Source organism: Hemitrygon akajei, chromosome 3, assembly GCF_048418815.1.
Source record: "Hemitrygon akajei chromosome 3, sHemAka1.3, whole genome shotgun sequence".
In the NCBI taxonomy this organism is placed as follows: domain Eukaryota; kingdom Metazoa; phylum Chordata; class Chondrichthyes; order Myliobatiformes; family Dasyatidae; genus Hemitrygon; species Hemitrygon akajei.
In genome coordinates, this window is record NC_133126.1 from 64,612,762 (window position 1) to 64,637,849 (window position 25,088).

At 39.3% G+C, this 25,088-nt stretch overlaps 1 protein-coding gene across 4 annotated transcripts in view; it reads right to left on the minus strand.

The window, feature by feature from the left end:
• npas3 (neuronal PAS domain protein 3) overlaps positions 1–25,088 on the minus strand; it is a 1,106,218-nt gene that overhangs the window by 384,749 nt on the left and 696,381 nt on the right. For all 4 annotated transcript variants that reach the window (XM_073040034.1, XM_073040033.1, XM_073040035.1 and 1 more), the window contains one exon: positions 7,393–7,482. In XM_073040034.1, the coding sequence (XP_072896135.1) occupies positions 7,393–7,482 (90 nt within the window). The remainder of the gene's footprint in view (positions 1–7,392; positions 7,483–25,088) is intronic.

A 25,088-nucleotide genomic window follows, 5' to 3' on the forward strand; every position in this document is an offset into this window, starting at 1 on the left:
ATTCTAGCTAGATGCTGCTTTGTACAACATGTCTGTTCTTGAATCTTGGCCTCATTAGTAAAGAAGCTACGCATTGGGCAGAGCACAGGTTATATACTTCGTTTATCTATAATTAATTCATGTCAAATGCTTTTCATTTTTTTAAAAATCTTAGCTAACAGTTGACAACTTTACACACTTACTGTAGTTAATTAAGTGCGACTTTTTTTCTGAACCAATTGTTGAAAATAATGTATTTTTGGAGAAATCGAAGTATTTCAATGTAACATTTAGTTTTAACAAAAGATGTTAAAGTAATCATGTTTTTTTCTACAAGAAGCTTCTCTTCAATCTAACTACCATTTATTGAAAACTGTGGGATACATTATTATATGCTAATGTACAACACAGTAATCTTTGCTGTCAGATTTCAAAACCAGATTAGAGAGAGCTGTGAAAGTAGAGTTAAGTGTTTAGTATGGATACAAAGGCAAGTATTGTATTTGAATTGTAGCTGACCTATTGACATTTGGAAAGCTACAAACTGCAGATTCTAGTAGTCTACAATTAAAGGGAGACAATTATGTAAGTAGTCCGTCGAGCAGGCAGCATCTGGAGAGAGGACACTAGAGTATTTCAGTTTTCATTAAAACTGCTAAAGGATCTGAAACTTTAAAGTTGCTTCTTTCTTCGCTGATGGTTCCTGAACTACTGCGTATTTTCAGCAAATTCAAGAATAGAAAAGGGAAAAAGAGAGAAGGTGTGAGAGGAGAGAAGTTACCAAAAATTGGGAAAAAATCCATGTTCCTCAATGATTCCTGCTAGGGCATATTCTAGAGTTATGGAATATAGCAAATATTAATTTCAACAGCAGCCAGTCTTCAGATCTGAATATGGGCTGTAGATTGAACTTAAAATGCAGCTCAGAGCAACGGTTTTCCTCCAGCTACAGACTGGGATTGATTGCAAATCAGGAAACACTCCACTGATGAAGAAACACCCATTGACCTGAGAAGTTTGCATATGCATGAATGCAGCTCAGAGACAGTGGTGATTAACATTAGTTTTGGGTGTCTGGAGTGTTGATGTGAACATCTAAATGTTTGAGAATTATATTGAATTCATAGGAAGCATTATGAATACATTATAACTATAGAAATTGTCCTGCTGTTACCTTTGATCCTTAGCATATAAAAATGTGATGCAATGTTGGGTCAGGGAGCCTCTCTCCAGAGTGATTCCAAATACTGTCAGTTTGTGTATGCTGAATAAAGGCTTTTCTATGACCAGCTGTGTCTCTCTCTGGTGGGTTTTGTTGACAGTCACAACAATCCCTGTTGGAGGTAGTGGAAGTTGTGGAGAATAATGTGCTAGATAAGAAGGCTTATGGGGTGGTAGATAAGGACAAAGTAAACCCTATCCCTATTTTGACGGTGGGTGTATGGGGTGAGGGTAAATGTACAGGAAATGGAGATCTCTGAAGATCTATCCTGGCCCAACATATTTATACAATTATGAAAAAGGCATGGCAGCAGGTATCTTTCACTGGGGGTTTGAGAAATGCTGTGCCATCAAAGACTCGAGCAAATTTCTGCAGCTGAAACCACGGAGAGCATTCTGAGAGGCTGTATCACTGTCTGGTATTGAGGTGCCAATGCCTAGGATCGTAAACTCAGCCATCTCTATCATGGGCAATCGCCTCCCCTCCATCGAGGACATCCTCAAAATGTGATACCTCAGGAAGACAGCATCCATCATTGGGGATCCTCACCATCCAGGACATGCCCTCTCCTCATCACAACCAGCAATAAGGAGCCAAAGGAGCCTGAAGACACAAACTCAATGTTTCAGGAACAGCTTCTCCCTCTCCACCATCATACTTCTAAATGGTCCATGAACCATGGACACTACCTCACTATTCTGCGCTTTTTATGCACTATTTTTATACATATTCTTATTGTAATTTATAGTAGCTTCATGCATTCTACAGTACTATTGCTGCAAAAGAACTAATTTCATGACATGTCAGTGATAAGAAACGGACTCTGATTCTGTGGGTGAGGAAGGGTAACCACATTCTTTGGGGGAGAAAAGGGATATCTCAGATGTTCTAGTATGAAAAGCCTCTTCTGAAGAACAACTAAGATGCTAACACTAAGCTCACCCTTCTCGACTCCTCACCTCTTTCTCCGCTTTCCATATCGATTGCTCTCTATGTGACTCCCTTGTTGGCACTTTTCCCTTCAAGATGAGAAGTGCTGCACCTGCCCCTACACCTCCACCCTCACCACTATTCAGCACCCAAACAGTCATTCCAGGCGAGGCAACACTTTACCTGCATGTCTGCCAGGGTCATCGATTGTATCCAGTGCTCCCAGTGCAGTCTTATGTATAGTGGTGAGACCTGATGAAGACTGGGGGTATTGTCTTGTCAAGTATCTTTGTCTTACCCATTTCAGTTTGACTTCCCATTCTGACCTATCTGTCCATGGCCTCATCACTACAATGATGAGACTAAACTCAGGTTGCAGGAGCAACACCTCACATTCAGTCTGGGTAACTTCCAACCTAATGACATGAACATCAATTTCCTCAACTTTCAGTAATGTTTCCCCCCTTCCCTGTTTCTCTCTTTTTCCATTTCCTATTCTGGTTAACATCTCACCCTTTCTATTCTCTTCACCTGCCTATCACCCCCCTCTGGTTCCCCCCCTCCTTCCTTTTCTTCTCAGGTCCACTATCCTCTCTCATCAGATTCCTCCTTCTTCAAACTTTTACCAATCCCCTCAGCTTCTAACTTCATCCTCTCCTCCCCAGCCACCCACCTTCCACTTCACATGATCACACCCATCACTAGCCAGCTTCCACTTCTCTGCCTCCTCCCACCTTCCGCCCCTTTCCTTCCTGGTCACGATGAAGTATCGCAGCCCAAATATTGACTGTTTATTCCCCTTCACAGATGCTACCTAACTTGCTGAGTTCCTCCCACATCTTTCTCTCTGACTGATTTTTACTAGGGTTGCTTGACACCAAATGATAATCATAGCTCTGGAATTCAGATCTTTATTTCATATTTGTGGCAGTGGCTATGAAACATTCATTCCCTGTTGATGGGAAGCAGTTTAAGATTGCAGTAATTGGCTAAATAGGATTTGCATTGATAGGTTCATATCAACACTGTACTTGTACTGGCTACAGGCAGATCAGAAGCTTCAGTGCAGCAGCTGGAAATTTGTTGAAGACCAAGTCATCTTTGACAAACATTGTGCATATATATGCAGTTATTCAGGAACACAAGAAAGTCTGCAGATGCTGGAAATCCAAAGCAACACACACACACAAACTGCTGGAGGAACTCTGCAAGTCAGGCAGCATCCATGGAAATAGATAAATAGTCAACATCTCGGGCTGAGACCTTTCTTCAGGACTGATAAGGAAGGGGGTGGGGGAAGATGCCAGAATATAAGGCGGGGGGAGGTGAAGGAGGCTTGCTGGAAGGTGATTGGAGAACACAGCTGTGTGGGAAAGTTCAAGGACTGGAGAAGGAATTTGATAGGAGAGGAGAGTGGACCATATGAGAAAGGGAAAGAAGAGGAAACACAGAGGGAAGTGAGAAGAAGTAAAAGGTCAGAGTGGGAAGAAAGAAAGGGGGGGGGGGGGAAGAGGAGAAAACGATATTTATGACATTGGATTTGAGGCTACCCAGACCAGAATATAAGGTGTTGTTCTTCTATTCTGAGGGTGGCCACATCTTGGCACACAAGGAGGCCATGGACCGACATATCAGAACAAGAATAACATTTGGCTGCGGGGAAGTCCTGCTTCTGGCAGATGGTGCAGAGGTGCTCAACAAAGCGGTCCCCCAATTTACAACGGGTCCCACCAGAGTAGAGGAGGCCACATTAGGAGCGCCAGGCACAATGAACAACACCAGCAGATTCACAGGTGAAATGTTGCCTCACCGGAAGGACTGCTTGGGGCACTAAATGGAGGCAAGGGAGGAGGTGTATGGGTAGGTGTAGCCTTGCAAGGATAAGTGCCAGGTGGGAGATTTGTGGGGAGGGACAATTGGACAAGAGAACTGTGGAGGGAGCAAATCCTGCGGAAGGCATGGGGAGGGTGGGGTAAAGATATATAGGATCCTTTTGGAGATGGGGAGGATGATATGTTGGATCAGGTGGCTCATGGGGAGGTAGGTAAGGACAAGAGGGACTCTATTATTGTTAGGGCAGCAGGAAGATGGGGTGAGCGTGGATACTCGGGAAATGGAGGAGATGGAGGTGAAGGCGGCATCAATAGTGGAGGTAGGGAGACCCCATTCTTTGAAGAAGGACACCTCTAATGTCCTGGAAAGGAAAACTGCATCCCAGGAACAGATGCAGTGGGGTCGAAGGAACGGAGAATAGGGATTAGCATTTTTAACAGGAGATAGGGTGTGAAGAGGTATTGTCAAATTAACCATGAGAATTAGTGGATTTATAAAAGATGCTGGTTAACAGTTTGTTTTCAGAGATAGAGACAGAGAAAAATCGAGAAAGGGGAGGGAGGTGTCATAGATGGATGATGTGAATTTAAGGTCAGGATGGAAGTTGGAGGCAAAGTCGATGAAATTGACAAAGTCAGCACGGGTGCATGAAGCAGCACCGATGCAGCTGTTAACGTAGCGGAGGAAGAGTTGGAGATTATTACTTGGGAAGATGTAGCTTCCTGTCACTCAATTAGTCACTACATGGGATGTGCACAAAATCCCAATGAATCCAATTTTGGGGTTTTCCAACAGAAATTAAATAATGTTCATCTAAATAATGAATATTGTTGTGCAGTTACAACCCAACCAACTTCTCCAATACCAAGAGCATTATTGACCACGTGACACATGCAGGCAAATAGAGTAATTCAGGTATGAACACTGAGCAGATTTAATTTTGTATATTTAATTTGATTACATCTTACTATAGAATCAAAGTTGGAATCTTTGAAAAGATACAACATATATTTGCTAAGAAGATACTAGAGATGAATAGATATGTTAATGAGAAAAGTCTGAAAACTAGTTATTCTGAATAGCATTGAAAGCTATTCACCTGTATTGTAAGCAAATGCTTTAAATTATTTCTGCTGGTTTATGAATCTTTTGTTAGAATGGTGGAGTAGAATACATTTCACACAAATTATTATTTAAATATATAATATTTGCAGATACTGAATTTGTGATTTTTTGCATAAACAATACTTGGTAAGCATTCAAAAATAATTGATAAAGGTAAATGTTAAATAGTATGAGAAAAGGACGATAACCTGAACACTTTAGATATCTTTACTTAAGGACATAAATACTCATGCATTTTTCTCCCAGGACAAAACAACCTGTCACTATCCAAATGCAAATTGGATCAAATGAGCTCACTGAGATTTACCAAGAAAATGGTACTTTTCATTGGTGCTTCATGAAACATTGACACCTGATCTCCATTTTTGTAAAAAGCAACAAGATCCTTGTTTTGAATGATATTACAAACGATTACAGATGCCTGCAAGTTCAAATCTTAGTAGAATAAGTCAACAAATACACCTTCAGAAATATCAATAGTAAGGCCCAAATAAAAACAAAATATCAGCACTGTACAGTGTTCAATTGACCTGATTAAACCAGTGTTTTTTTATTGATGGCTCACTCTGCTTTGAATTTTAAAACAATTAGCAGTCCATCTTTGTGGAAATTTTAACAACTTTTCTGCCTAAATTGGTTAAGATGTATTCAGCATATATTGCATTATCAACAGATACATACATTTGCCATACTGTCATACCTAGCTGATCACTAAACAATAAATACACTCCAAAGATTGACACTTGGTCCAACAAATAGACAGCATCTCCACGTTATCCAATATTGTACTAGACTCGGTTCCAGCAAGCTGCCTTGCACAGTAGTATGTGATGAGCAATTCAACAATCCCAGTCAAATAAGGTCAGGCTACAAAAAATGAGATAGATACCCCACTGAACTGTTCATATATTCCTTTCAACTCCTTGGGAGTTAACATTTACTGTCCAACTGCAAATTATTTTATCTAAGACTGATTGTGATGGTGTATGTAGATGGATTTGAAATTGTTTGTAATTTGAACACATTCCTCAGTCTACATCTTCAATTGAATATTAAATTTATTACTTTAACTAAGTAACCCAATATTAAAAAGCTTAACTTTGAAGCTTATCTTAGTGTAAATTTTACAATGAAGCTAAATTATTTTTAATATTAGGTCAGTAGTTATAACCTGATCTATTCAATGCCTTATTTAATAGATAAAATAATACAAAATCTAATAGTTCAGCTGGCAAATGCTTCTTCTTATGCAGGGTACAAGCATGTCAGATAGAAAACATATCAAAGAAAGAAATCCTTCCCTCTGATACCTACTCTAGTCTTTGCAGATAGAAATCAATATTAATTGAAAAGGAACTGATTATGTGGAAAATCCATTTACTAGTCCCCTCACTGTGAAATTTCTCAAATGTTATTTCAGATATAGTCAGTGTCATCAAACAGTACAATTTCTGCTTTCCACAAAGAAATGTAGATTTTAACTTCAACAATTGCAACTCTTTTCTTCTACTTCCATGAAGAGCAAACCATTATTTGCTCAGTTATTCTGAAGGTCACATATTTCATAAACAGACAATTATATCAATATTATTTTGCCTAGAAATACAACTCTGGTCACTAGTACTAAACCTGCTATAGAAAGTTACATCAGCAATTTGCAATATGCCATAAAAATCTCTTCATTGGTTTTAAAAAATCTTGTTTTGAAGCTAGACTACAATCCACTGAATCCACTACAAAAATCATGCATTATTTTGAATAGAGAAATTATAGATACTTGTAGGCATTTGTCCCTGTATTAGCCTAATGTAGCACGTCAGCTAACATAAGAAATATTCAGAAAAAAACTAAGATAAAATCAGTTAGAATCATTAACCTAGTTTCAACCAAAAAAAAGCATATGAATGACAGTTAACAAGAAATGGAAGACAAAACAGGGTAATGCACATACTGTATTTTAGGTTGCATTCCAGTGTACAGTTGATACACAAATTTATAGTCTTTTCACCCAAGGGACTATTTACCAAGATTTCAGTGATACCTTAAAGCAACATTCTTCCATGGGGACATTAATACTATTCGCAGGCAAATCTCCAAAGATTTGTGTCTTCATTTTTGTAAAGCTGATTATCCTTCAAATTAACATAATTTACTTCCATTATTTTTATTTTTACAATGCATAAAATGGCTATCCACACATTACACTCCAGGAATTTAGCAGTTGTGGCATAGAACTGATTGCAAAGGTACTTTCATGACAAAAATGCCATCAGATGTATGACAGGAAAATTATACTTACTTACCTGTGAAAGGCCTAAGTAGATGGAGACAGTTTCAGAGATGTATAAAAATCTTCCTTCTTGGTTTAGTGCAAATATAAATCCATCCAAAGACTGCAAGCAAAACAAACAAAAGATTCAAGTGAGTTTATCACCAGAATACTAGTGAGTCCCTTGTTTAGAAAAGCTATTTAAAAATCTTAATCTAAATAATCTCACAGAGTTAGATTAAAGGGTTATTGGCCAATATTTAATCAATTTCAAAGTATCCAAACAAAATACATTAAAAAATCAGCAAAAATGACATAGAGTGCAAATAGAAAAAACACAATTTAACAAAATTTATAAACATGTCATAAAAAGTAATAATTTTATTCTGGAATTTTATTTCAAAATAATTTATTCTCAATTTCATAATTTCTAAACAGAAAGTCTAAATCTTACAAACATCTAAATAAAATCACTATAAAAATATAGTTAAGCAGCTCTTTATAACAACTATATAAAATCGGTGCTTCAATATAATATTGGCCAAAATGCTATTCCTACATTCCATAAATATTTAATCTCAAAAGAGTGACATATAATCAATATCATGTTCTACCAGTAACTGAATCCTTGAGACTGAAACAGAAAAATTATTATAGCTTTCACAGATCTTTGTAACCACCTCAAAAAAAACATCCCAATGCTTGGTATTTCAGAAAAGGAACAATGAAAATGGTCTGGATCATGAGCAGAATAAAGAATTGAATTTTTGAACGGTTCCATCTCTTTTAACACAATCTTGACATTTAATAACCAGAGGAATGTTTTTGTTATAACTTCAAATACTATAGGGTCCAGTAAAGTGGCCTGATTAAACTTTTGTTATTTTACAGGAAATATTGAATGCAAAAGAAAAAAAATGGTTGTGTAATAATAATTCATACTAATTTCATTTTATGAAGTTAGCACATGTAATTTGTCTATGCAAATTTAAATTATAAACAATGCTACTAAACATCAAGATTTTGAAAATAATATATTAAAATAATGTATCAAACTCATTCTGTCTCATTAGATTGTGCTAAGAATGTTGTACAAGCGTTTCTGACCAGTTAAAAAGTGACAGCTCTCATTTTTTGATTTCAAACAGAATGACATTGAAATTGAATACTGCTATTTTAATTAATAATTGGTGAACACATACTTTTCTTGAATGGAATCTGCTTAGTGAATGTGAAGGAAAGACGAAATTTAAGGAAAACTTTTACGGGTTGTTCTCCATTCTTTAGTATAGGAAGTATTGATACAATTATTAAATGGCAATCAATATCGTTTTACTGATTTTTCTTTTGCAGTATTTCAACATTCCTTTCAAAAGTAACACCAGTAACCAAAGGTAGTACCACATACCCAAATAAGTTTCAGTACACTGCACAGATCAATGCATCTCAACTAGAAATTATGCTCAGATGAATTAGTTGAATTAGAAAATATTTTAAATGACTTATATTGTATTCAACGTTCTGGTCTCGTACTACAGGGCAGTACAACCATTAATACTTTATTAATCATAATAAAACAATCTTATTTAATACATATTAACAGCATATTACTATAAGGGGAAAATGAGATTGAAGATTTTCTTTCCATGCAAAATTCATGTAATGACTGGGAAGTATATTTTAAGGCTTTATGTCAATTAATACTAATTAGGTGATTTATGAGAAAGCAAAAACAATTGGATTAAAAAAGGCATGGGTTAACATTCAATACCTAGGAAATTTTCAACACAGAAGGTCACCTCCTGAAACAAAGGACAAATAGCTTCCATGATACAATGAGGAAATATTAAAGTACCTTCTGTGCTTGTCAGAATTCTCATTAAAGTAATAAAACACAAATAATGTTCATTTAAACAAATACTTGCACCATATGTTATATAAACAGAACCTTTGAAAACAAACTTCCCACTCTAATAAATCAAGTTCAAGAAGAATTTTCCATCCAGTAAAGAATGTGAAGTCAAGTAGGGTGGGATGGAATTTGGTGAATACACCATGGTAATGCACCTAGTTGACTATGAAGCAATGCACTGTAAAATAACAATTTCTGGGCACAGACTGCAGAATTTCATGGCCTATGTTCCACAGAAAACCAGCAAGAAATTTAGGGCAGTAATGCTTGTTGCTACTCTGGTGGCCTCTATCCAGTTTTCATTCTTCTCAATTATTTTTCAGATCTCCAAAATAGAAGTAGTGTTGAGTCATTTAATTTCCCTTCATTTGAAACCCCACTGTGTCATGAAATTTGGCTCAGGACACAGTATATCACTGTCATTCTGGAGACCTTCATCAGTGAGTCCTAACCAGGTCCTGCGTAACAATGTTTGCACCAAAAGCATGCTTCCTACCTACGATTTCTTACTCAATTACACAATTGCTTGTCAGGCTTTTTACTGCAGCACTTCCGTGCAATGTTGTAAGATATCCTACTGGGGCAAGTAGTCAAACTTGAATGGAATATATCTCATCTCCTGAACAAACTCTTAAGCATGTACCAAAAAGCCTATTCTGTATCAAAAAGCTTAGAATATTAAATCAATGTGTCAGAAAAGCATCCTGACTTTTCTTGAAATTTAGCCCTTGGGGTTTCATTCTAATATTCAGCAGTTTATATTAAAAATATCTGTTTCTATGGTGGATACCATATATTCCAGGGAATGGCACCGTCTTCTTGGAGTAGCCGGGCAGAGACAAATCGAAGTATTCATTCACTTAGATAAAGTCCACCTCAGAATTCTCAGTTACCTGACTTGTACATTCATATGCAGCCAACTTAGAGATCCTTAACATGCAGTCACCAAGGGCAGTAGTCACTGATAATCATGCATGACCACCAAAAAATCTTCCTGGGAAGGCTGCAAATATCCATCACTATTTGACATAGTAAGCTCAGCCCATGAAAACACTACCTCTGAGATCATAGATGTTGAACTCCTATTTGTAAAGTCTATATTGTGAGCAAATGAAGACTTAACACATGTGTACTTCCCAGAATATATTTTGGTTCGACAACTGCACTAAATTACTGCAATGGATTGCTATGACATTCCTGTTCTTGTTCTGAAATAAATATTGAAGGTGCCTGAACTTCTGTCCGTAAACCTCCAAAGTAAAATAAAAGAATCTGTTTAATGATTCTCTCACATAGTTATTCCGAAGCAAGCTGAGACATCAGTTGCAGTAGGTGAGCTTTTAATTAAGAGGAAGAATAACAAAAATGAAATGTACAATCTTGCTGCTGCTCAAACCTATCCCCATACACTTCACTTTCCAGAGTGAGCGAGGTTCCAGTCAGGATGAAGCGTCCCTTTATCCACATTCTGTTCAGCTAGCTTAAGAGCGTGGTCCCTCCAAAACAAAGACACAATTGTTGCATGATGCACCACCTACAAAATACTCCGCAATAACTCAAAGTTTCTTAACCAGTACCTCCTAGACTTACAACTTCAGCTACTGGGAAGGACAAAGACAGCAGGATCAGAGGAACACACACAAAATGCTGGAGGATCTCAGCAGGCCAGGCAGCATCTTTGGAAAAGAGTACAGTCGACTTTTCGGGCTGAGACCCTTCAGCTGGACTGGTGGGGAAAAAAGATAAGGAGTAGATTTAAAAGATGGGTGGAGTGGAGTGGAGGAGGCCATGGATATATCGGAATGGGAAGTGAAATTAAAATGGCTGGCCACTGGGAGATCCTGCTTCTTCTGGTGGGTGGAGCGTAGGTGCTCACCAGAGTGGTCTCCCGATCTAAGTTGGGTCTTATCGATATACAGGAGGCCACACCGGGAGCACCGGATACAGCATATGACCTCAACGGACTCACAGGTGAAGCGTCACCTCACCTGGAAAGAGAGTTTGGGGCCCTGAATGGCAGTGAGGGAGGAAGTGTAAGGGCAAGTGTTCCGTTTGCTAGGATAAGTGCCAGGAGGGAGATCAGCGGGAAGGGACAAATTGTCAAGGATCCCTACAGAAAGCAGAAAGTGGGAGGGCATGGGGAGGAGGGAAAGGTGTATTTGGTGGTGGGATCCTACTGGAGATGGCAGATGTTCTGAAGAATTATGTGCTGGACACAGAAGCTAGTGGTGAATCTGATCACACTTCTATCACATACAATTCCAACTTAGGCATTTAATTATAGTCTTTTCACCTCCGCTGAATCAAATTCCTGAAAGTCTTCACTAATCAGCATTGTGCCAGAAAGTCTCAGGGAGTGGCTGACCACCATTTTCCTCAATAATAATCTGAAATGTCCAACAAATTGCTTAAGTAATGTCCAAATTCTATGAATGAAAAAAAAAGTTATATAGCTATTAACTATCCCACTAACCTTCATTTACTAATCCAGGCACACTAACTTGTCTAACAAATGAGAAGGCACAGTAAGAAAAATATGGATGAAGCAAGATCTCTATAAGTATTATATTTATCATCTGTGAAACATTTTCTATGATTTGCATGAACAAAAAAAATGTATGACCACAGTTGAGGCTTTAATTTGATATAGCTTGATAAGATTTTGTTGTGAATCTTATGGTAATTTAACCAATACAATCATTATGTTCAATATAACCAACCACATCACATATTTCCATTATCCTAACTGCTAGATTCAAAGAATACTTCAATACCTATGTGTATTCTCACTCTCTAAACTCCCAAAACCTATTAACTAGGTACACATCCAGCTCCTTTTTCACTGAACCAATCAAGACAGGATTAATTGTTTCAGATGGAAATTCACCTTTCATTTACTCTATTCAAGTCTTTAGGGGGTGAAAAACCCCATTCAGTAATCTCATTTTAGACTAATTTATTTTGTAGTTATGCAATCACTATTAGACTACCAAGAAGTACAGAGAACTTCAGGTCCCCTTGAGCCACTCATTTTTACTGGAAGCACAGTTCACGTATAAATGCATCTTAGTGTTACTGTAATAAAAGCTTATTTTTGCAATATTAAGCTAGCACAATTATATGATCAGTTGATAAATCTGTTTAAAAACAATCCTTTTCTTTTGATTCCATGGTTTTTGTCATTTCCCTGTTCTCTCCCTTAACCCAATCCTCTATTTATTATAATAATAGTGCTTAATTTAAAAATTAAATGATCATATTTTAATCAACTTTAATTTTACTGAAATATACATAAATTGCCCAATAAATATTTAGATGCAAATGACGTAAAGACTAAGCACATTGAGCATCTACGCTCTACTATAGATGTCCACGATTCCCACCTGTGTGCCAGCTTAAACAATCCCTTGGCTCCAATTTGCAGCCTTGCACCTCAGTACTTGTGAATCTACACACCCATGACCTTCCTTTCTGCCTGTTTATTGTATTGGTGAAAATGACATTCAGCCTGAAGGAGATATAAATTACATTTCTTTTAAGGTGCATTGTACAGTCCATATGAAATAAATCCCTCAAGTTCAAATCCATGACAATAACGAATACCTATTATAGTGGAAACAACTTACAAAATTTTTAATTTCCGCTAATTCCCTTGGCTGTGTTATTTCAGTATGCTCTGTTGGAGAGTAATCACTATTGTTCCTGGGATGTCCATTTCAGCCTCTTTTATTCAGGAATATTGCCAATTCAAATTGCACTATTTTTGAATGCAGCATTTTCTTTATTTGGACAAAAAGCATACCACTATCCTGTTTTAAATTATTTTGTTCATAACTGCCAATTAAAGGCCTGGAGCACAAGGCAGCCATTGTAGCTCCACAGCTGTCAGACTAAGATCACAACTCCAAAAAAGAAGTCCTTTAAAATACTAAAGCAATTGCCTGTAAATTCATTTGTTTACAAATCACAGCTTCAAAATTATTCAGTTGAAATTTTTACAAGTTGTCAAAATTATTGTCTGTTTTTAAAATCTGCTGCCACAGAGTAGGTGCATTTTGATTATCAAATAGAAAATGGCAGCACCACAAAGTAAAGCTCCAGTGACATCTTGAGCAGTTGCTGGCTCTCCGCCCAGCAACTTTGTATTAGAACTGCAGCCCAGAAAGGGATCCACACAGTTCACACATGCCAATCCTATAACTGATCTTATCAGGGAAAAACAGGAGGGTACAAATACTGACTCACAAAAATTGTAACTCAAACTTTGGTGGAGATGATTAACAACATGAGACAAGTTTGTTCTACCAGGTGTCCAGGAGATGGAGACAGGAGGTGACGGTGGAGGTAACCTCCAGAAACAAAAATCCCAAAACCATTGTGCAGTTCAGGAGAACAATAAATAAGACCTCCTCAGAAAAGGCACGTTACAATGGCAATGCTGTGGTAGTCATAGAGGATTTCAATGTCCAGTCAGGTCGGTGCTGGATCCTAAGACAGGTGATTTGTAGAATGCCAACGAGAAAGCAGCTTGTGGTTGAGCCCACTAGGGGAATGGCAATTCTAGACTGGGTATTATGCAATGAACCAGATTTGACTAGGGAGCTTAAGGTAAAGGAACTATTAGGAGCCAGTGCTTACAATATGATAGCATTCAGCCTCCAGTTTGCAGTAAGCTAAAATTGAATGTATCCGTATTACAGTGGAGTAACAGGAATTACGGAGGCATCAGAGAAGAGCTGGTCAAAGTTGATTAGAAGGGGACACTAGCAGGGACGACAGCAGAACAGCAATGGCTAGAATTTCTGGTTGCAATTCAAAAGCCACAGGACAGATCTATCTCAAAGAATTCGAACAAATCTAAGGAAATAACAGTCAGAATAGACCAAGGAGTCAGTGGATATTGTTTACTTGGATTTTCAGAAGGCATTTGACAAGGTGCCACACATGAAGCAGATTAACAAGGTAAGAGCCCATGATATTACAGGGAAGATACTGAAATTGATAGAAGATTGGCTAACTGTCAGTAGGCAAAGAATGGGAATAAAGGGTTCTTTATTGGCTGATTGGCTACCGGTGACTAATGGTGTTCCACAGGGGTCTGTATTGGGACTGCTTCTTTTCATGTTATATGTCAATGATTTTCTGTAGATGAAGGGATTGATGGTTTTGTTGCCATGTTTGCAGATGATATGAAGATAGGCAAAGGAGCAGGTTGTATTGAGGAAGAAGGATGTCTGCAGAAGGACAAATTGGAAGAATGGCCAAAGAAGTGGCAAATAGAATATAGTCTAGCTAAGTGCATGGTCAAGCCCTTTGGTAGGAGGAAAAAAAGCACAGACTATTTTTTTTTAAAATGGTAAGAAAATTCAAAATCCAGAGGTGCAAAGGGACTTGGAAATTCTCATGAAGGATTCCCTAAAGGTTAACTTGCAGTTTGAGTTGGTGGTAAGGAAGGCAAATGCAACTTCAGCATTAATTTTGAATACTAGAATACAAAAGCAAAGACATCATACTGAAGCTTTAAAAGACAATGGTCAGATGGCACTTGGAGTATTATGAGCAGCTTTGGGCCTGTTATCTGAGAAAGGATGTGCTGGCATTGTAGATGGCCTTGAAGAGGTTTATGAGAATGATCCCAGGAATGAAAGGGTTAACATACGAGGCACATTTGATGGCTTTGGGCCTGTACTGACTGGAGTTTAGAAGAATGAGGGAGGATCTCATTGAGACCTATCGAATATTGAAAGTCCTAAATGGAATGGATGTGGTGAGGATGTTTCCTATAGTGGAGGAGTCTAAGACCAGAGGGTACAGCCTCAGAATAGAGGGATATCCATTCAGAACAGAGATGAGGAAAATTTTCTTTTAGCCAAACGATGATGAATCCATGGAATTTATTGCCACAGATGGGTGTGCTGCCCAAGTCATTGGGTATACTTAATGTCAAGGTTGATAGATTCTTAATTAATCAGGGCATCAAAAGTTACAGGGAGAAGCCAAAAGAACGGGGTTGAGGGGATAATAAATAAGCCTTGAAGGAATGGTGGAGCAGTCTTGATGGGCCGTATGTTTTATATGAGTAGGTAGAATCTATCACCTTAAACTTGTTATTGACAGACATTGCCTCAGGCTGCAGCCCTGTGAGCACGTTGGGCAAATTCTCACTTTCACATTCTTATAGCCAACAGTAATCCTACTCCCTTCCCTTACTACTCAAAATTCTCAATGACATCCAAAATGTGCCTCTGCATTGAGTGGTTGATGGTACAATTTTCAAGCAGGCTTTGAGAACATCCTTGCATCTTCCTATGCTCACCTGGTCACAGCGTTCAGAAGAGGAAGTCTGCATGGGAGCAATGAGCAGACTGAGTGTAATTGAGATCTTAATGCTGAGGAAGCTGACCTGGGAGAGGATACGGATGATGGATTGTGGACACATACAGTGGATTTGGATGAAGTGCCAATGACATCTTTCCAGTGCCCTGATGTGCCTGTTGCAGGTACTCCATGTCTCAGAAATATAAAGGAAGGCAAGATACACCATTGTCCAGCAGGCCAGGAGATTTAGTGCCAGATTTAGCATATTTATCTTCAAACACTATTCTCCTGATTTATCCGAAGCCTATGTTTGTGTATTAAAGGCAATAACAGATTTCATTACCAATTTCTCCCTTCACTGATTGTGACTCCAAATTGCCAGGAATGCTCTTTGACTTTCAAGAACTCCTATAAACCTTTATTGTCAGAGGTCAGTGTTGTATAATTGGGATCAAGTTTGTAGAAGGCCTGTGTCTTACAATGAGTGCTAGGCTCATCATCTTGTATGCCTTAATGAATAGCTGAGAGCTTGGCTTCCAAATTTCTGTATATGCAAGTGTTGTCTGCACTCTAAAGCTCAGCTACTGAAGTTGTGGGGACCTCAAATCTGGAGTGGAGAGCATATAGGTTGAATAGTTTGCCATTGGGTTTGAAAATGAGCTCTATTATCAAAGGACATTTGCTGATGTGAGGTACAGCAATACAGAAAGACCGAAAGCAGTGCCAAGGCAATGAAATACTCTTGATTACCTGCAATTTTCAATGTGATTGGACTCTTTGGCTTGGATTTATAACTTACACGCGATCATAAAATTAATAAGGAAATGAATTGCTGTGAGCAGTCAAAAATCAAGGGGAGAGTTGTTAAGAAAGTTCTAAATTACTTTCTAAATAAGTAGAGTCAAAGCTTTGTTAAAGTGGAGAAAAGTCACATATAATGGGTTGGTGATGGTCCTTGCATTTTATTTGGAAGTAAGCATTTGAAGAGTACCCAGGGATATCTTTCCCTAAGACAGACAGCAGAGAAATGTATCACTGGAATAAATGTGCATGGTTCACAAAGAAGCTTAGATAGATTCTAAACCTTCTAGAATCCTGCCTTCCCCATGAATTACTCTGCACATCATTACCTTACTAATAACCCAGAAAGAACAGGCATCCCAACGAGAACAATTGATTGAAACGAGTTGAACATTTTAAGTGCATTATTTTAAGTTTTAATACTTTAAAATTTTATTCAACTAAAGGAGAGGAATGGCATCAGTTGGCAGTGATAGGACGTTGAGAAGAGAAGGGGTAAGAAGAGAGCCAGAATGGGGAATGGAAATGGAGAAAAGGAGGGGGGGGGGGAGAAATTACTGGAAGTTGGAGAAATTGATGTTCATTCCATCAGGTTGGAGGCTATCCAAATAGAATATGAGGTGCTGCACCTCCATCCTGAGAGTGACCTTGTCATAACAGTAGAGGAGGCCATGTGTCCACATGTCCAAATAGGAATGGGAAGTGGAATTAAAATGGTTGGCCCCTGGGAGATCCCTCCTGTTACGGACAGAGTGAAGCTGCTTGACAAAGTGGACCCCCAATCTACACCAGGTCTTATCAAAGCAGAGGAGGTCACACTAGGAGCACTGGATACAGATGTTGCCAACAGACTTGCAGGTGAAGTGTTGCCTAACTTGAAAAGATTGCTTGAGACCCTCACTGGTAGTGAGGAAGGAGGTGAAAGGTAGGAGTACTTGTTCCATTTGCAGGTTTAAATGCCAGGAGAGAGATCAGTGGGGAGGGACAAACAGATAAGGAAATCACACAAAGAGCAATCTCTGTGGAAAACAGAGGGTTGATGATGACGTCGACTCGGGCCTGAGAGGCCAGCATCGGCCATTTTCATGCCTTACAAGGCACTGAACGAAAGACTGTGTGGCACGCCACTCCCCACACAGACATTTTGCAGTATTTTTCTTTATTTTATGAGGTTGAGTTGAGAGCTCAACACTCAACCCAGCACGGGTGGAAAGCGGCCCGACTGGACTCGAACCCGGGAACCTCCGTTCCGGAGTCCGGCGCTGATGTCACTGTACCACCAGCCGGCCTAAAACAGAGGGTGAGGGGATGGTAATGATGTGTTTGGTGCTAGGGTGCTGTAAATATGGTGGAAGTTGATGCAATTATGAAAAAGGCAGGTCAGAAACCTGAGGAGATTTGGAATATCACTTAAGAAACTTCGAAGTAACAAGAGAGCAACATCTTGCAGGCTGGGAGCCATTTGAAAACTGCAAGTCTAGTTGGGAGTGAATCACCGTGTAAGCAGAATTGCCACTTTTGGAGAGGGGCAGTGTTAGAGTGGTTTGGCTTTGGCTCATCTGACTTGGGTGAGAATAGGCTTGGACAAGCACAAATACAGGCTCCAAGTAAGTTCCCAGTAAGTTTTTTTTTGCTGAGAATGGGTTCCAGAGTTAGTGGCACATTCCTTGTTTGAGATGCGGGAGCTTTGAGAGAACTCCAGTTTCCCTCATAACTACATCTGCACAAAGTGCACTGAGCTGCTGCTCCTTAGAAACCGCATAAAGGAACTGGAGCTGCAGCTCAATCACCATTGGCTCATACAGGAGAATGAGGAAGGGATGGTCACCGCCTAAGTTGCAGGAGGCAGGTACCTGGGTGACTGCCAGGAGAAGGGAAGGGAATAGGTAGCCAGTGCAGAGTACGCCTGTGGTTGTTCCCCTCAATGATATCCAGCTTTTGATACTGCTGGGGGGGCTAACGACCTGCCAGAAGAAGCTGCACTGAGCAGATCTCTGGCCCGGAGTCTGGCTCTGTGGCTTAGAAAGGGAGGGGGAGAAAAAAAGAGCTGTAGTGTTAGAGGAGTCATTAGTTGGGGGAACAGATAGGAAATTCTGTGGGTGAGAATGAGATTCCAGGATGGTTTATTACCTCCTGAGTGCCAGTGTCAGGAATATCTCTGCTTGAGTCCATGGCATTCTGACACGGGAGGGTGAGCAGCCAGAGGCTTTGGTCCAAGTTGGTACCAATTACATGGGTAGGATGGGTGATGAGGTCCTGCGAAATGAGTTCTCTGGGGTTGTGATTTCAGGATTGCCACCTGTGCCATGTGCCAGAGAGACCAGAAATAAGAAGATCATACAGTTTCATACATGTCTAAGGAGTTGGTGCAGGAGGGAGGGCTTCATATATTTGGATCATTAGGCTCTCCTTCAGGGAAGGTGGGATAGATTGCACCTGAACTGGAGGGGGACTAATAACCTAACAGGAATGTTTGCTAGTGGGGTGGGGGGGATTAAACTAGAAGGGATGAGATTCAGAGCACCAGAAGAGAGAGTGGAGTAGCTGTGGAAAAAGATGTTGTTAAGCCTTCATACAAAGTCAGGTATCAAAAGGTTGAGCATGTTGGAACTAATGTTCTGAGCAGGATAGATTTCAATACAAAGAGCATTGTAGGAAAAGGAGAGGAGTTTAGAGCATGGATTAGCACATGGAATTATGACATTGTAGCCATCAGCGAGACTTGTTTGCAGGAGGGGCAGGACTGGCAGCTCAGTGTTCCAGGGTTCCATTGTTTCAGGCATGATAGAGTGGGAGGGATTAAAGGGGGATGGGTGGCATTAATAACCAGAGAAAATGTCACTGCAGTGCTCAGTCAGGACAGACTGGAAAGCTCATCTAGTGATGTTCCATGAGTAGAACTGAGGAATAAGAAAGGTATGGCCATGTTATGGGAATATATTATAGACCACCCAACAGTCCATGAGATTTAAGAGAAGAAAATTTGTAAAGAGATGGCAAACTGATGCAAAAAACATCAGGTTGTGATAGAGGTAATTTAAACTTTTCACATATTGACTGGGACCCCCATACTGTAAAAGGACTAAATGGGATACAGTTTGTCAAATGTGTTCAGGAAAATTTCCTTATCCAGTACATAGAAGTCCCAGTTAGAATCTCCTATTAGGGAGTGAGTCAGGTCAGGTGACAGAAGTATGTGTAGGGGAATACTTTGCATCTAGTGATCATAATGGTATTAATTTCAAGGTAATTACGGAAAAGGATAGATCTGGGGTTTTTGACCCATCATATATTATTGTGAAGAAAGCACAGCAGTGCCTCTACTTCCTCGGTAGTCTGCAGAAATTTGGCATGTCATTAAAACCCTTGGCAAATTTCTATAGATGCGTGGTGGAAAGTGTGCTGACTGGCTGCATTACAGCCTGGTATGGGAACACCAATGCCTTTGAGCAGAAAATTCTGCAAAAAATAATGGATTCAGCCCAGTACATCATGGGTAAAACCCTCCCAACAATTGAGCACATCTGCTGGAGAAAAGCAGCATCCATCAGCAAAAATTGGTGCGACCTAACTTGGAGTATTGTGTGCAGTTCCGGCCACCTACCCAGAGGAAAAATGAAAAAGAGATTGAAAAAGTGCAGAGAAAATTTATAAGAATGTTGCTGTGACTTGAGGAGCTGAATTGTAGAGAAAAATTAGGACTTCATTCCCTAGAACATAGAATACTGAGGGGAGATTTGGTAGAGGTATACAAAATTGTGAGGGCTATAGATAGGGTAAATACAAGCAGTATCCCCCCCCCCACCCCTGCAGATGTTGGGTGATACTAGAGGTCATGGGTTAAGGGAGAAAGGGGAACATGAAGAGGCTGGTGAGAGTGTGGAACAAGCTGTCAGTGCAAGTGGTGGATGCAGTGAGATGATTTCAATATTTAAGAGAAATTTAGATAGGTACATGGATGAGAGAGGTATGGAGGGATATGGTCCAGTTCCATTTGATGGGACTCAGCAGATTAATGGTTTGGCGCAGACTAGATGGGCAGAATGGCCTGTTTCTGTGCTGTAGAAATTGTGCTATGACTAACAAGTTTTTTCCCCAATGTATTATGGAGAGCGTTCTAACAGGTTGCATCACCATCTAGTATGCAGAGACCACTGCACAGAACCTTAAAAAACTGCAGAGGATTGCAAACTTACACGGCTCCATCATGGGCAATAGCCTCCTCAGCATCGAAGACATCTTCAAAAGACGATACCACAAAAAGACAGCATCCATCATTAAGCACCTCCATCACCCAGGATATGCTCTATTTTTATTACTATCATCTGAAATGAGGTACAAGAGCCTGACGATACACACTCAATACTTTAAGAACAACTTCATCCACACTCTGCCATGAACAGACAACGAACCAATCCATAGACACTTCAGAAGGCTCTCAGCCCGAAATGTCAGCTCCTCATTCATTTCCATAAAAGCTACCTGACCTACCGAGTCCTCCAGCATTTTGTGTGTGTTGCTCTGGATTTGCATCATCAGCAGAACCTCGTGTGCAAGAGGAAATCTATTTCTGTTAATGTGGAAGGAAGATAAGATAATAAGACCTTAAGATATAGGAGTAGAATCAGGTCATTTGGCCCATCGAGTCTGCTCCACCATTTCATCATGGCTGATCCATTCCCTTTCAGCCCCAATTTCCTGTCTTCTCCCTGTATACTGAGGATAGATGTCCAGGAAATATAGGAGATACAGATGAAGGCAGAGTTGATGGTAAAGGAAAGGAAATCCAGTTCTTAGGAGGAGGACATCTCTGATGTTCTCAGAAGGAAAACTTCATCAAGAGAATAGGTGCAGCAGAGATGGAGGAACTCAGAAAAGGGAATGGTACTTTCACAAGTGACAGGGTGGGAAGAGATATGGAGATACCTGTGGAGGTCAGTGGGTTTATAAAAAAATATATAAGTAGACAGTCTGTATCCAGAGATGGAGAGAGAGAGATCAAAAAAGGGGAGTGAGATGTCAGAAATGACCAAGTGAATTTAAGGGCAGGGTGGAAGTTGGAGGCAAAGTAGATGAAACTCATGACAGTGCCAACACAGTTGTCAACATGCACAGAAAGAGATGGGAAATATTACTAGGGCAGGCTTAGAACATGGATTGTTTCATGTAACCAACAAAATGCCAGGCATTGCTCAGACCCATGCAGGTGCACATGGCTACACCTTGGATTTAAAGAAATTGAGAGGAGTTGAAAGATGTAGAGTGAGCAGAAGACCAGAGTGGGGTGTCCAGGAACAGGGGGAAGGTTGGGGACGTAAGGAGGGGTCATCAGTGTGCATGGGTTATTCTTGCCAAAGTAGGCTTGGAGATGGGGTTTTGGATATTTAACCCTGTATGTAATGTCATGTGGATGTGCACAATCTAAAATCTTTTTAGTAACCAGACACACATTTAAGACCTCTTGAATGCCACAATATTACATGCACGTGCTGCATGTTTAACACTATGGTACAGACTCCATAGAGCTGAAAATGTTACATTATTTGGAGAGGTTGAATAACATATGTTCAATTATCCATTATTTGGAAGAATGTGGGGTGACCTAATCAAGGTGTTTAAAATGATAAAAGAATTTAAGAGTAGTTATAGATAATCTATTTATCTGATTAGGAAATTCAAAGCAGGAGGACATTATTTCAGTTCAAATAAAGCTGCTTAAGAATTAAATCACAAAGCATTTATTCAAATAAATTGGTGTAAATCTGACACTCACTCTCCTAAACATTATGGATGCTGGATCAATTGAAATTTTCAATATGGAGAGAGATTGATGCATTTTAGTTAGGTAAGCTATCAAGGGATTTGAAAGGCAAGTATAGATCAGCTGCAATGTAATATCGGTACAACAGGCTCAAGGGGCTGAATGACCTACTCCAATGAATGTTCCTTTGAAAACCTAGTCAATCAATTAGACTTCAGAGTTTCAACACTGCTGTTGCATTCTTAGCAAGGCCTCTGCATGTTCTTCCAGAAGGCTTGGAATGTTGCAAGATGAGATGCGCTGGTAAAATTTGATTATGCTGGTATTTCAAAGGTAACAGGTATTTAAAAAGTGAAATAAAGTGGTTTCATTTTATTCCTGTTATTGGAATAGCTATTTCCTCATGTTCCCTTAAAGAATGTTTCGACATTTGCTCTGTCCTATTATTTCTTGTAGTAAGATGCAACATAATATACCTTCTGAGCTGGACATGGCTTGTAATTTTCAGATGTCACTACTTGAAAGGTTAGCAGGATAGAAATCAAGTATGAAGTAACAGAAAATGAGCTTACACGGTTATGTAGCAGTGAAAGCAGGCAATGGACAAGGCATATGTATATGTCCGTGAAGTTAAGAAGAACTAAAAAATAATAGGCAGATCTCATACATTTGCTCTCTGTGGAATGAGCAATAATTTCCCAACTGTGAGCAGTATTATAAAGGTTATAGGAGAGGACATGGAACAGAAGGCATCTCAAGCCATTAATGTTTTTGCCAGCAATAAGGTGAGAGATAATTATGAGTTTACTAATACCATTAACCAAGGAGGAAATCACTTAAAACACTATAGAAGTAAATGTATAAATATTGAATGGATATCTTTATCCAATGTTTTCAGAGCCTTCTAAGGATTTTCAAGTGAAGAATTACCAGAAGGAAGAATTGATCAAAACTTGTTTAGGCAAAAAGCGGTTATCTCACAATGTTTTTAGATTAGGATCTTGGTAATGATTTGATATTAAGAAACTGATTGGTAAGATAATTTAGGAGAAATTATTGGTTAGAAATGACTTGACATCTGAGAAAGCATGCAGGACATTGTTTGCTGTGATAATAAAGATGTTATCTTCATAGACGATTGACCTCAAAGGCCAACCACTATTAAACGTACTAACAAGGAAATCTCTGGATTAGGGAGAGCTCTGCAACCAGAGAGGAGGATGTAACACCAGAAAGTGTAGGATCCTGGCAGTTTCCCAACATACGGAGCAGCTGCAATGGACCTCAAATACCATGTCAGCCAGGTTGCAGCTTTGGGTCCTACTTCACAGTACTGATTACCATGCCAAGTACCATGTACCATGCCACTTTCCCCCAACCCACTCAGTACTAGTTCTCACTTTAACTGTTTTAATTTTGCTACAGCACCACCACTGTAGGGAGGGTGGAGGTTTGTGCCAGGTACTAGCCCAACAATACCATCAGTAGCACATTTCTTCATACATAGCACTATAACAAGCCTCCTCCGCACTTAGTGATAACTATTTGTTCTATTGGTTTTCAAAACACATTCTGAACATTAAACTTACTTGAGTACAAGATTGGTTCAATTGCAAGACAGGCTGTGAGGCATTAAAGATCTAGAATTCAGTGACTGATACAGACCCAGCAGAAACGGTAATCCGTAGGGATTAAGGTTATTCGACTTTTCAAGTTTGACAAACTGGAACCAATCTCAAAGGTTAAAAAAGAAATGCTGATATTTGTATATTTATTTCCACTTAATCTAGCACATAAATGATTGAATGCAAAGAGCTACTGATGGTAAGAGTTAATAGATGTAGATAGTGATGATCTTCATGGGCTTGTTGTTTCTGTTTTAAAAATATGAATGTAAGTATGCATCTTGAAGTAAAAGTTCTGATGCATTCTTATATTAACCACAGCTAAGCAGTTTTAATAAAGGATATTGTGCTCTGAGCTTTATTTCCCTTATTTGTCTTAGGGACAAATAATTCTACAAATGCTTCGACTATCTCCTCAGAACCTCAAAAGAACTGTTTGGTGCTTCTGCCAGATTCTTTTTCATTAAAATACCATCTTGCCTCAATTGATATCTATTTTCACCATTCTTTTCATGCATAATCAGTGCTACATCAAAAGAGTGCTGCATTGTTATAAACAATAAATCTGGATGTTCAGAAAACTGAAGAGCAGGATGTCCTCCAGGAAGCCTTCAAGCAATTTCACCAATGCAGACTAAATTATCCAAATTCTTGTTTACTGTTTGTGGGCCAATGATGAACCCAAACTGGCTGTAACACCTGTGAGCAATGCAAGAGAGAATACACATTGAAAATAACTAACAGTATTGATTACACATGAAATGACCAAGGATATCATGAAAGTATGTAGTGGCTTGGTTTACGTGCGAGTTATTTATTCCCCCTTCATTGCCATCCAATTCGTGCTCAGCACTCACCTCTGTGCTCCTTGTGCTGCTACAAATGGAAATGATTCAAGCCACTAAATGTTGTAGGCAAGAAATTCTTTTCTCATGAGATTTCCTGGCTGGATATGTGCAGCAGTTAAGATAATTTTAAATTCCAACAGGTCTCTGGCAGGAGCAACATTGAGTGAGGGGAACCTGATCCATATTGATTTTTGCCAGCAAACTTGTGACACACAGACCTGGCCCAAAAATAGTGATTTTGACTGTGAAATGTAGGCAGTTGACATATAGGCCTTTTCAAAGCCATGACATTCAAAACAGTATACGAGATTCCATATGGGACCAAACCACTGAACTATACGCATTCACTATTACCACCTGGGGCTCATGTTGTTTGCTACTGTCTTAGATGGTATTATTATTAGTTCATTTTTTTTTACTGCTGTCAGATGTTGCACACTAATGATTTCAATGAATATTCAACAT